Below are 12,921 nucleotides of genomic sequence, written 5' to 3'. Positions count from 1 at the left end.
CCAAAATATTTGTAAAACTCCATCAACGAAACAAAACACTTGCACTAACTCTTCATCAGCATAATTATGCCAAGCACACCTGGAAGTTGCTTGGTTAACCCTTTTATTTGTGACAGCATCTCATGAAGATGTTTGCATAAGAGTGATTAAGAGAGGACATGAACTGAACCTGCACCATCCAGAATGACAGTGCAGCAAAGTGGTGTTGGAGGCTGTTTGGCATCAGAATCTGCCCATTCTGCATGTTTCCAGCATATCGGTAGTATGTCAGTGCTGGTACTCTGTCAGATGCGGCACACACAGCCTCCCGTAATAGCCTCCCCGAACAGGTGCCGGAATGTGGCGACTAGGGGCTTTTCACAGTAACTTCATTGAAGCCTACTTGTGACAATAAGCAATTTTCATTTCATTTCACTTCACAGGCCATGCCAAAAGTGGCCAGAAGTGTTGTTACCGCCATTTTTTAAAATTCAGCACCTCCGTAGAATTGTTGGCTGATACCAAAAAATTCTATGGAGCCCAATTTTGCAGCCACAGATACTTAAAATCGTTATTTCTTAATGTGCCTCAATTTTCTATCTGCTCCTTCCAGCCTTATTGGAGTCCTACAAAATGGACCTTGGATTTTCTCCTTGCAATAGATAGGAAGAACAATGATCATTACAGTTATATCTGGTGGGTTGAAACCTCTTAAGTCAGCAATGCTATTTCAGGAACTGGTAATGTTTTCCATTTCCCAGTTCTGGCTCAGATGCGAGATGCCAATGGGAAGCATGGTGGCGCAGTGATTAGCACTGCTGCCTCACGGCGCTGAGAACCCAGGGATCCTGGCTCCGGGTCGCTGTCCTTGTGGATTTTTGCACATTCGCCCCGTGTCTGCGTGGGTTTCACCCCCTACAATCCAAAAAGATGTGCAGGGTAGGTGAATTAGTCATGCTGAATTGCCTCTTAATTGAAAAAAGAATTGAGTACTCTAAATTTTTTTTTAAAGCGAGATGCCATTAAGAGAGATACAGATGCATCCTGTCGGAATGCTGAAACCTGTTGTAAATGAATAGCATATCCACTTGTTAAAGCAGATGGAGAGGACAATCTACAGCCAGTCTGCTTGAATTGTTCCTTCAGTTGGCTGATCACAGAGCATTCCTTTCAGAAGCTGTGATTATTTCTATCAGCAGAGCTTACTGGGCAGAATTTCAGGGATCAAACATAAAATGAATGAGAAACAAAACATTTCTGCAATGGGAACTGGAAAGAAATAATAAAAAGTGAATCATATTTATGGGGGCAAAAGTTGTTAGTTTTGTCCATTGTTTTCATCAAATATGAAAAACAGTAATAATTTGTACTTTTATAACATCTTTGATTTCATAAATTGTCCCAAGACACTTCACATGATCGCAAAATTAGACACTGGGTCGGATAAGGAGATATTAGAGCAGATGGTCCAAAGCTTTTAAGAAATATTGTAAATGAAGGAGAGAGGTGGAGAGGTTTGGGAAGGGAATTACAGAACTTAGGGCCGAGGCGACCGAAAGCACGCCCATCAGACATGTAGCGTTAAACGCCAGGCTGCAATTAGATGAGCGCCGATATCTCAGAGTGTTGTGGAGCTGGAGGATGTTACAGAGATAGATTGGGGTGAGCCCTTTGAGGGATGTGAAAATAAAGATGTGAATTTTGAAACTGCAGCTCTGAATTTTATGATTCCTTTTTAGAAATTGTGCGCATTGTCCGATTTGATTTGGTTCCACGTCCAGCTATAACTAGGTACCTGTGAAGCACAACATTTGCTACTCAATTAATGCTCTACTGCTGGCCTTGCCTGTAAAACACTGTTTTTCTATCAGTAGGCATTCTATGGAACCATTTGAAGTCATCATTAAAATGTTTCAAAAATACCCGTCTCCGTGCCAACTTTTAAAAACATTACAACGCACTTCACAGAAAATGAAATACTTTGTAATTCAGTACCTGGCAATGGAAGTAGCCAAATAGCATATTGCAGGATCCTACAAAATGGTAATTGAATTAATAATTACTTACTTCATTTTAGGTGGTACTGAATAGTCATGGAGTTATACAGTACAGAAGGGGTCTTTCGGCCCATCGAGTCTGCATCGATAAAACTACAGTAAATCTACACTAATCCCACTTTCCAGTACTTGACCCATAGCCTTGAATGTTATGTCATTCACGCACCTTTTAAAGGTTGTGAGGTTTCCCACCTTTACTACCCTCCCAGGCAGTCCATTCCAGACTACCACCATCCTCTGGGTGAAAAATTGTTTTCTCAAATCCCCACTAAACCTCCTGCCCCTCAACCTAAAATTATGCCCCCTTGTTATTGACCCTTCAACTAAAAGGAACAAATGTTTCCTATCCACCCAGTCCATATCCCTCATAATCTTATACACCTCAATCAGGTACCCCCTCAGCCTTCTCAGTTCTAAAGAAGCCTATCCAGCCACGCTTCATAGCTCAAATGATCCTTCCCAGGAAACATCCTTGTGAATCTCCTCTGCACCCACTCCAGTGCAGTCACATCCTTTCAATAGTGAGGTGACCAAAACTGCACACAGTACTCCAGCTGTTGCCTAACCAAAATTTTGTACAGCTCCAACATAACCTCCTGCTCTTATAATCTATGTCACGACTGATAAAGGCAAATATCCTATATGCCTTCTTAACTACCCTATTACCCTATCCTGCCGCCTTCAGGAATCTGTGGACAAACATCCCAAGATCCCTCTGTATTTCTGAGCTTCCTAGTGTCCTGCCATTCATTGAGTACTCCTTTGTCTTGTTACTCCTTCCAAAGTGCATCATCTTGCACTTTTCATGGTTAAATTCCATCTGCCACTGATCTGCCACCAACCCATTTATAACCTAAGACCTTCTTCGACCATAAGACACAGGAACAGAGTTAGCCCATTTGCCCTTCGGGTCTGTTCCGCCATTCAATCATGGTTGATATGTTTCTCACCCCCATTCTATTGCCTTCTCCCCATAACTCCTGATCCCCGTATTTATTCAGAACCTATCTCTCACTGTCTTAAAGACACTCAGTGGCCTCCACAGCATTCTGAGCAATCAGTTCCACAGATTCACCACCTTCTGGTTGAAGAAATTCCTCCTCATCTCTGTTTGAAAGGATCATCACTCCAGTCTGAGGCTGTGCTCTCGAGTTTTAATTTCTCCTACATCCTCTCCATATTCATTCTACCTAGGCTTCTCGGTATTCTGTAACTTTCAATGAGATCCCCCTTCATCCTTTGAAATTCCATCAAGTACAGACCTAGAGTCTTCAACTGCTCCTCAAATGACAAGTCCTTCTTTCCATGAATCGTTCTTGTGAACCTTCTCTGGATCCTCTCCAAGGCCAGCACATCCTTCCTTAGACATGGGGCCCAAAACTGCTCAGAATATTCCAAATGGGATCTGACCAGAGCTTTATACAGCTTCAGCAGTGCATTGCTGCTCTTGTATTCTAGCCCTCTCGACATGAATGCCAACATTGTATTTGCCTTCCCAACTGCCAAAAGGTTAACCTGCATGTTAACCTTAAAAGAATCCTGAACTAGTACCCCTACGTCCCTTTGTTTTTTTGATTTCCGAAGCCTTTTCTTAGTTAAAAAATAGTCTATGCCTCTAGTCGCGTGTGGTCTTACCCGTCAGGAACTCAGCGTGAAGGCTGCGGACTCAGTCCAGTCGGGGCAGTTCTGATCCACGGGCAGGAGTGGACATATTTGTGGTTGGGTACACAGTGGTGGGGCGGTCGGGGGCGCGCGAGCCGGCCGAATGGGGTGACTATTTCACGGGCCGGGTCCGTGAGCGGCATCCGCCATGAAGCATGGCACGGCCACTGCAGGACACCGCCGTGCACATACGCGGCCACAGACCCGGCACTTCTCCAGGCCATATCGGCAGCTAGAGCCAGTCCTCTACACTGCCTCCCTGCTAGCCGCCAGCAAAATGGGAAATAGGTGGCCATTTTGCGCCAGTTTTCCTCACCATTCCCATGTCGACGTGGGAACATAGTCTCCAAATCGTAGAATCCAGCGCAAGAGCATTGACTTAGGTCAGTTGGTAGCATTCACTAACGGGTTTTAGGATAGACTTCTAGCATGAAATGTGTGGAAGTGAGCTAAACATAACTCGCTGGCTGCTGCATTTTCACCAACTCTTATAATTATATACATGTTTGACTTTAGAAGCGGCATCTTTATTGCAACATAAAACTTGAATTAATCGCCTCAGGAAAACTCTGACTATATAAACACCAGAGAATCCACTCAGTAGCTGTGCTTTTCACAATTCAATCGTAGCAATAAACGGGCAGCACGGTGGAGCAGTGTGTTAGGCCTGCAGCCTCATGGCGCCGAGGCCCCAGGTTCGATCCTGGCTCTGGGTCACTGTGTGGAGTTTGCACATTCTCCCCGTGTTTGCGCGGGTTTTGCCCCCTCAACCCAAAGATGTGCAGGCTAGGTGGATTGGCCACGCTAAATTGCCCCTTAATTGGAAAAAATGAATTGGGTACTCTAAATTTATAAAACAAAATCATAGCAATAAACTTAAAAATCTTGATGTGATGTAAGATTACATCATGTGGTTGTGCGATATTATCATCAGTATGGAACTTGGACCTGCTCAAACCAATAAGGAGTGAGTTCGTCCAGTAAACTATATATTGAGCAAAAACATTCTCGATGCAGCCAAAGGCAGACATGTCTAACCCGCCTCCGGGTACTGAAATTACCAATATATTAATTTACCAGGCTCCAAGCACCCAAATGCACCAATATTCACCAGCTGCCAGTCTCCTGAAGCTCCAACTCAAATGAGCCTCCAGTGACCCAACATCGTTCTTTGGTCTTCCCTTCCCTGGTATGTCTGATCTTGACATCCATCTGTGTGTGACACTGACACCATTGGTTCAACTCCATGTTGTTGGCTTCTGCGGGTCATGGAGCAGCCACATCTGAGAAACCAAGGGACCGCCTGCTCAAAGACCACTGGCTCTTGTTAACAGCTGAGAGCGTATTAAAACATTCCACTGGGGCGATCCACTCCCCACCAAGAGGTGACTAACATTTCCAGAGCAGCAAGGCTGAGATCATGAATTCAACAGCACAACGCTGCACTCTTTGAAAATTTGAACAGCACAAATGTATCAGGTCACACACAGCATTTATCTGGCACCCCATTTGTATCAGAGGTGAAGAAAAGAAGGGAAACAAATGGAACAGATTTGATTTTGGCAAGCTATTGCAATCTGAACCTCGTAACCTTTTTGGTTGTCTGAATTTACCAATGCAGTTTGCCACAAAACTACCAAAAACAGAACACTGAATTAGAGGACCAATAGTGCAGTGGTTGTGATACACAGGGCGGGATTTTCCAGGGCTCCCCGCAGCTTGTTTTCCCACAATGGAGGCTGTTCACCATTGCCAGTGGGATCATTGCCAGTGCCAATGTCTAAAGCGCTTTGGGTGTCGCGCCTGTCACCCGCCATGGGGAGGTGGGTGGGGTCGTCTTCAACTGACGGCCTTGACATTGTGAATTCAAATTCCACAACAGCAAGGTATGAAATTGAAATAAATAATTTCTGCATTAATACAACTGGCCCACAGATGTCCCACAAGGAAGAGCATTTGCCATCCGCAGCCTGGTCTAGTCTATGTTGACTCCAGTCCCACTTTAAGTGGTTAATGCCCTCGGGACAACTGGAGATAGGCAATAAATACCATGCAGGCCATAAGTATAACTTCATCTCCCAACAGAAGATAAAATGAGAGAAACTAAAATACTGAACTCATTAAAAAAAAACATTCCACCTCTTGCTGCAATTGTTATTAAAATTTTAATCGCAAAGATCAATTCTGGTTGCACAGTTTACACTCCCGTGCCAGTAGCTGTTTCATTTCATTCCCTTTTTCCATGCTCTCAACTTAATTGGGACCCAGGAGGGAAGAACACGCTCACCTGTAATTGAACTGTGCTGCAGAAAGTTCTATATCACTGTAATGAATGGGAACGGGAAGGCTCTGCTTTGAAACCGGCTGTCTTTCTCTCCTTCCTACGTATACATTTGGGGGCTTGGAAAGGCAATTTACATTACAATAGATGGGGAAATTATTTTGTAATGACTCTGGGCCACTGTACCTTTAGACACAGAGATAAAGAAACATGGCTCAGGCTTGATTTTTTTTTCCCCTCTAAAGAAACTATTCAAAAGTCATTTACCATCTGTTCATCCTCCTGACTGTCACTGGAGTCGTCAATCTTCTTTTTGTTGGACGCAGCATGGATCGAACCAGCTCTCCTGCCAGTATCAGTAGCTTCACTCAGCTTCTCTGCATCTGCAAAGAAATCAACAATGGAGATAATTAGCAGCCGAGAAGAGAAGCCTGATTTAGGTGTAAAATAAGGGCTCCATTGATTTTTGGACTTCAGGCTGGTCAATTCTGCTATTGACTCAGTTAAAAAAAAACAAGAGCTTTCCTTTCAAAGCTCATCTTGCAAATGAATATATCAAATGTCCATCAATGTAAACGGGCTCTAACCATTAAGTCGTGCAATCATTCATTCCATCATTCATTCCAGCCACTAGGGGAAGCAAATATGAAAAGATGGAAAACTAAAACTTGCTGATTTCAGGAAAATGTCGAGGAATGTTTAGCTCCACTGACTAAGGAAATCATTACAGCTCTACAATTCCACCATTACCAATGTTGCATCCCGAGGTACACTTAAATTTCTCCACCTCATGATGCCCCGTGTCTTTGGGAACTTAAGATGGTACAAGACCCATTAGGCCTAAAGGGCACGGATGTTCTGCACTACTTACTTGGTCTTGCATGTTCTTAATAGCATCATTTGCAAAAATGTAGCCATCATTTTCCTGAAATTCACAACATTCTCTTCTTTTGCTGATTTGCTAAATAGACTGTTCCCTATGTACACCACCAGGGTCAACATTTTTTCCTTTACAGGGTTCTTCTTGGTATTTTCTTCGGGGCTGCTTTTTAATTTTCAGGGGATACCTTTTGGTTTTCAGGGGCGCCCTTTTCATTCTCACGGGTGTCTTAGCTAATATCGTCATGTTGTAATATTTCCTTCTATATTTCTGTTGGTTTTTTAGGGTTTCCTTCTTTAGATAGATATGGTAGCGCAAATACCAAAGATTGTCTCTATTTATTAAATCTTATAAATTGCAATCTATAAACAAGCTGTCTTTGTTAATTTATTCTCAATAAATCTCCCATACGTCATTTCCAAAATAATTTTTTTTTTTGTAAAATGGAAATTCTAACTACCTGGTACATGGTAACATCTGGAGAATGAGACTCACACCTGCAGCCTCTTTTCATAGAATCATAGAATTTACAGTGCGGAAGGAGGTCATTCGGCCCACCGAGTCTGTAACAGCCCTTGGAAAGAGTGCCCTACTTCAGCCCACGCCTCCACCCTATCCCCGTAACCCAGTAACCCCACTTAATCTTTTTTGGACACTTAAGGGCACTTTAGCATGGCCAATTCACCTAACCTGCACATCTTTGGACTGTGGCAGGAAACCGGTGCACCCGGAGGAAACCCACGCAGATACGGGGAGAACGTGCAGACTCTGCACAGTGACCCAAACCGGGAATTGAACCTGGGACCCTGGAGCTGTGAAGCAACTATGCTAATCATTGTGCTACCGTGCTGCCCTAAAAATTAAACATTTATTTTTAAAATTTATTTTTAAAAATAACTGTATGCAGTTTACACTTCTCAGCATTCTCAGGTTTTGTTCTGCCAATTTCAAGTTTCTTTCCCCCCCCCCCCCCATCATAGTTCTGTGCAAAGTGAGTGCTGACAAACATATCAGGACACTAAACTCCAAAGGTCTTACTGGGCAACAAGGGGAATATGCACATATCAATTCTGTAGCACAGTGCAAACCATTGGATAACAAATGGTTTAATTCACATATACCTCACATTCCAGTGATGTTTTTACCAAGCTAATGCACCCCCTTTTGCAAGATCATCCATGCTTTAGTGATCATAGATTGGAACTGTTGGTGAGAAAATGTTGTCTCTCACATTATATGATTGTGGGACATGTTGGTGGGAAATCCTGCTTTTTACAAGATATAACTAATTCTTAACTATGTTGCAAATTGTATTTAACTGTGCAGTTCAATGTACTTTCTGTGTCTGCTACTGGAATAACAGCCCTGTGTGCAAAACAAATGACTCATCGCCAGGTGCGCACTCAGAGACAATGGACTATTAACAAACTTTGCCCCAAGGTCTAAATGCCTTAAGATATCCCTGCTCTGCCCAGCTAGCTACAAGCTGAAGAATTAGCAACAACAGGAAAAGGCTGTCGATTACAAACTATTAACCATTTATGGCATGGACTGAGATAATGGAGGACTAATTAGTTGCATGTAATGAATTGTGATGCGAATAAAGGTGATTGGCTGTATGTAAATGAGATTACAAACTGATTTCGCTTTCAAATCTGTATATTAACTCGTGTGAGCCTTAGCTCAAGTGAGAAAGAGTGCTGTCTAAAGGCTGCGGAGCCTCAGCCCTTTCTCCCAGAATTCTGATATAATAAACTGCTTCTTTATTCACCAAAAGGCCTTTGTGTGAATATTTTCACCTCTAACAGAACTCCTTAGCATAAAGACACATCCATAATATAGAGGTGATGAATCTACTAACAGCGCCATCTCTTTGAGTTATCAAATTAGTTTCCACTCCTGCCGACTCTTTCCCCATGTCTCTGTAGAATTGTTTCTCTTCGAATATTTATCCAATCCTTCACATTTTTCTACAAACTATTATTAATGATTTATTAAAGTCAACTCCTTTCACAGCTAAATTAAAGCACGTTTTGCAATAAATTGAAGTAAAACATAAAAATACAAAAACGTAAGAAAAGCAAACAGAAAAGATCAGGCAAAGATTTGCTGGCAGCATTGCAGCTCACAGCGCCACCAGTCATCAATAACCTCTTTAAAATTGTTTTAAAATTGAACTACTGACTATCTTTTTATGCAAAAACCTTCCAAACACTTCAAATTCCAAACTGCAGCTGTATCCCCGCTCCACACTGCACAGAGGGTCAAATTTAATTGTTCTCTTAAGAGTGTCTCTGCAGACCAAGGTGTCAATGCCATGAAATAATTTAAGCGCCATACAGTCGAATTCATTCAGGCGGGGTGTATACATGGGGGCCCCAGTAATTGTCCACCTCCTTGCTCTGTGCCTGCCCCCCACCCCCCTGCTGCTGCTTCTCTCCCCCACTGTCATTCCTGACCACTGAACCAACCATCTCCTCGGCCCGAGCCAAGTCTCAATCCCAACTCCGTAACTGTGGAAATGTTAAAAATGTTATAAAAATACTCTGAAAAAATACTCAGTAACCGTGGGCACTCTTCGATGAGGGTCGCTGAGTGAGACCTCTGGCTGTCTGTTGCTATCCCGGTCTTCTTCGTCTGGGTTCAGGCCATCGACGGAGACTTCCTGCACGGCCGAGCCCAAGGGCTCTGCGTGCATTTCCCCATTGAGGCGTGTCTGGAACAACACTGAGGGGCTGGTGTGGGGGAGAGGCTACTCTGCAACCCTAGCCATGTAAAAACCAGAAGAAACATCCATGGCTATTAAACCGCTCTCCAATCCAGGATCATCTGTCTCGCACTGAATCACAGGGAACAAATTCAATCCACCCGCCCTCAACTTCACAAACCCTACCCTCATTTATCTAGGTTATCTAAGCGTAACAGCAGAAGCCAGTTCTTACCTCCCTACCGTTGAGGTCATTGGTGATAGCGGTAGTGGGACCAGCCAGAATAACTGCTCCAGAGGAACAGCAAGGGCAGCAGAGAGGGAACCTGTGATTGGAGGAGCTGGAGTAGGGAACATGGGAAAGGCAGATTGTGCCTCTTCTACTTATCGGGATGACTTTCCACTTTTTGTCACCCTCTCATTGATATTTTACAGGCTTTTTGGTGGCTTTCAAGGGTGACTTCACCCAGCACCATGCCCTCTCCCTCCGTGTATTTTGGATTCTGGTGTGAAGAAGTTGTATCTTAATTGTCTTCACCTTATCTCATTCATATAATAATAATAATAATCGGTTATTGTCAGAAGTAGGCTTCAATTAAGTTACTGTGAAAAGCCCCAAGTCGCCACATTCCGGCACCTGTTCGGGGAGGCCAGTACGGGAATTGAACCCGCGCTGCTGGCATTGTTCTGCATTACAAGCCAGCTATTTAGCCCACTGTGCTAAATCAGCCCCTATCCTTTGATTCTCGAGCTTGGGTTAAAATTAAACATTGAAATGTAATTGATCTTTTCTTTTTTAGTTCTTGAAACCTACCATGGCAAACTTTTTTAAGCAGTCTTTTATCCAATATAAACATCCTGACTGCTCAGTGATTTCTCACATCTCAGGTGCACAATTCCATTTACCAACCTAGCTGTTCTTCCCTGCACTCTCGCCAAATGTTATTTGTGCAGGCTTTGACTTTTGATTTTTCTCTTTCCTTTGCCTATCACTACATGGGCAAGGAGATGGAACAGTCTCCTCTTGGGCCTCTAGATAGTGTTGTTTCATCTACATGGTAGCTAAAAGTGTCCAAGAGACCTGGCTGCGAGTACTGCACACAGAATAGGCTGGTGTTTGCTTGGTGTCCTTCCTGGTGGTTCAGCTGAGATCATGTGAAGAATTTGAGGTGCGACCCATTTCTGACCCCACCAACACAGCATACTGCTATTCTATTTTTGATATCTCTTAAGAACCAAATCCTTTCAATCACATGTGAAATAATTATTAGCTCTGCATAACATTGTTATTAAAATCTGTTGGAAAATAACTTGGGAGATTCAAATAAGGGAATTAGTACACTTTCAAAATTAAGGAAGTGATGTCAATTTAAAAATCCAATTATGCAAGATTAATCCTTCCTTTGCCTTGTGTTTAGAGTATGTTTACAATGTTGTTCATTATTGCAACTCTATCTGTTGAGGATCCTCGTTTAAGACTCACGGTCTATGATGCCGGGCACAACTAGGGTCAAAAACAGTAGCAGAAGAAAAGACAAAGGAGATCAGGAAAAAGTGATTAGTTGATGTCAAATTTGGGTTTTAAAACCTTCCAGATTACAGGAAGAAAGACTGACGGAAGTGTGGAGTCACACAGTTTTGAGATCCTGGGAGACAGAATTATATAAACTTATTTTAGGAACCTGTCAAAAGGATCTAATTAAAGGCCCATTTGATCTAATGAGCCTAGTTCTTCAATGTATTATATATAACTCATATGGTCCTATGCTCAATTTAGTCTCCAATAGATTAGATGATCTGAGAAAACGTCCCAGAATAGAAATCTCTGAATTTTATTTCCACCCTTTAAAGTAATTGATTGACATTTCCGGTGACGGCGGGCAGGAGGCAGCCGCACACTGGAGGGCTCCCGCTCGGGAATAGGAATTTCAGAGTTTTAACGCCCAATCCCGGGGCCAACGGAGGCTGAAAAGGCTGTAAGAAGGCACAGGGAGGGAAAATGTCCAAGTTTGGGAGAAAAACGGCCGTGAAAAAGGGGCTTAACGGACGTCCGAGGAGTGAAAAAGTCAGCGCAGGAACTGTAAGGAAAGTGGAGGCTGGAGCACCAGGGGAGGCCGCATCGCTCGCAGCAGGAGAAATGACCAAGGTGATGGCTGTGAAACTTGAAAAACAGTTCACAAAACACATGGAAGCAATGAAGAAGGAGATGGGGGCGGTATTGAAAGTGCTGGTGGAGGAGACGATTGCCCCGGTGAGGCCGGAGGTATCAAGCACAGCGACGGAGGTGCAGGAGCAAGGTGAGACACTGAAGGATGTGGAATAGGCATTATCGCAGCACAGTGATCAACTCACTTCGATGGGGAAGGAGTTGCAGAGGGTGATAGAGACCAACAAGGGTCTGCGAGCCAAAATGGAAGACCTGGAAAACAGATCCAGGCGACAGAATTTGAAGATTGTGGGTCTGCCCGAAGGGGTGGAAGGCCCGAGACCGACGGAGTATTTTGCCAAGATGTTGTCGAAGCTATTGGGGGAGGGGGACAATCACTCCCGATATGAGCTGGATCGGGCTCATCGGTCATGGAGGCCGATACCAAAGGCAAGTGAGCCGCCAAGAGTAGTAACTCTGTGTTTCTGTAGGTATAGCGTGAAGGAGAAAGTCCTGTGCTGGGCAAAGCAGAAGCGGGTGGTGCAGTGGGCTGGAGCTGGTATACGCAGATACCAGGACTTTACGTTGGAGCTGGTGAGGAGACGGGCTGCCTTCTGCCAGATGGAGAAGGCACTGTACATTAGCAAGGTGCAGTGTGGCATAGTATATCCAGCTAAGTTGAGGGTGACCTACAAATCCAAGGACTTTTATTTTGGGATGGCGGAAGCAGCGGAGAAGTTTGCGAAGGCAGGAGGACTGTGGCAGAATTGAGAAATGGTCGTCTATCGATGTCGCCTCGTGTAACTTTATTTTTTTACTGCGTGTTGGTGTATGTACTAAATGAGTCGATGCTGTATATATTTGGATAAGGGAAGAGTTGGGACTTTCATTTGCAATGATGGTTCTTTGGGGCTTGGGTGTGTGCTAAAGGAGATTTCTTGGTTTTACTCAGACCGGCAAGGGGGAAGGAGACCCGGGCGAGGGCTTCCACGTTGGCCGGTTTAAGCCGGCCAGTGAACGTGAATGAGGTGGGGGAGGGGCTGCGGCCATCGGAGCCTCGTAGAACAGATTTCGGTGAGTCTAGCCGGGGTGAAATGTTGGGGGAAGGAACCAAGGTTGGGGGGAGGAGTTTACAAGAGGAAGTGGAGGGGAGGAGTCTGGGAGCATGGGGTCGGATCGGGGGTGTCTACAATTCATGGGTGTCATTCA

General features: G+C 44.0%; 1 protein-coding gene across 2 annotated transcripts in view; it reads right to left on the bottom strand.

Annotated features, from left to right (window-relative positions):
• Nucleotides 1-12,921, bottom strand: part of LOC140431000 (N-acetyl-beta-glucosaminyl-glycoprotein 4-beta-N-acetylgalactosaminyltransferase 1-like) — a 1,349,192-nt gene that overhangs the window by 921,365 nt on the left and 414,906 nt on the right. For both annotated transcript variants that reach the window (XM_072518891.1, XM_072518892.1), the window contains exon 2: nt 6,247-6,362. In XM_072518891.1, the coding sequence (XP_072374992.1) occupies nt 6,247-6,362 (116 nt within the window). The remainder of the gene's footprint in view (nt 1-6,246; nt 6,363-12,921) is intronic.

Source organism: Scyliorhinus torazame, chromosome 10 (assembly GCF_047496885.1).
Source record: "Scyliorhinus torazame isolate Kashiwa2021f chromosome 10, sScyTor2.1, whole genome shotgun sequence".
In the NCBI taxonomy this organism is placed as follows: Eukaryota; Metazoa; Chordata; class Chondrichthyes; order Carcharhiniformes; family Scyliorhinidae; genus Scyliorhinus; species Scyliorhinus torazame.
Note: the sequence above shows the minus strand (reverse complement) of the source record. Positions and strands in the feature narration are given on the sequence as shown.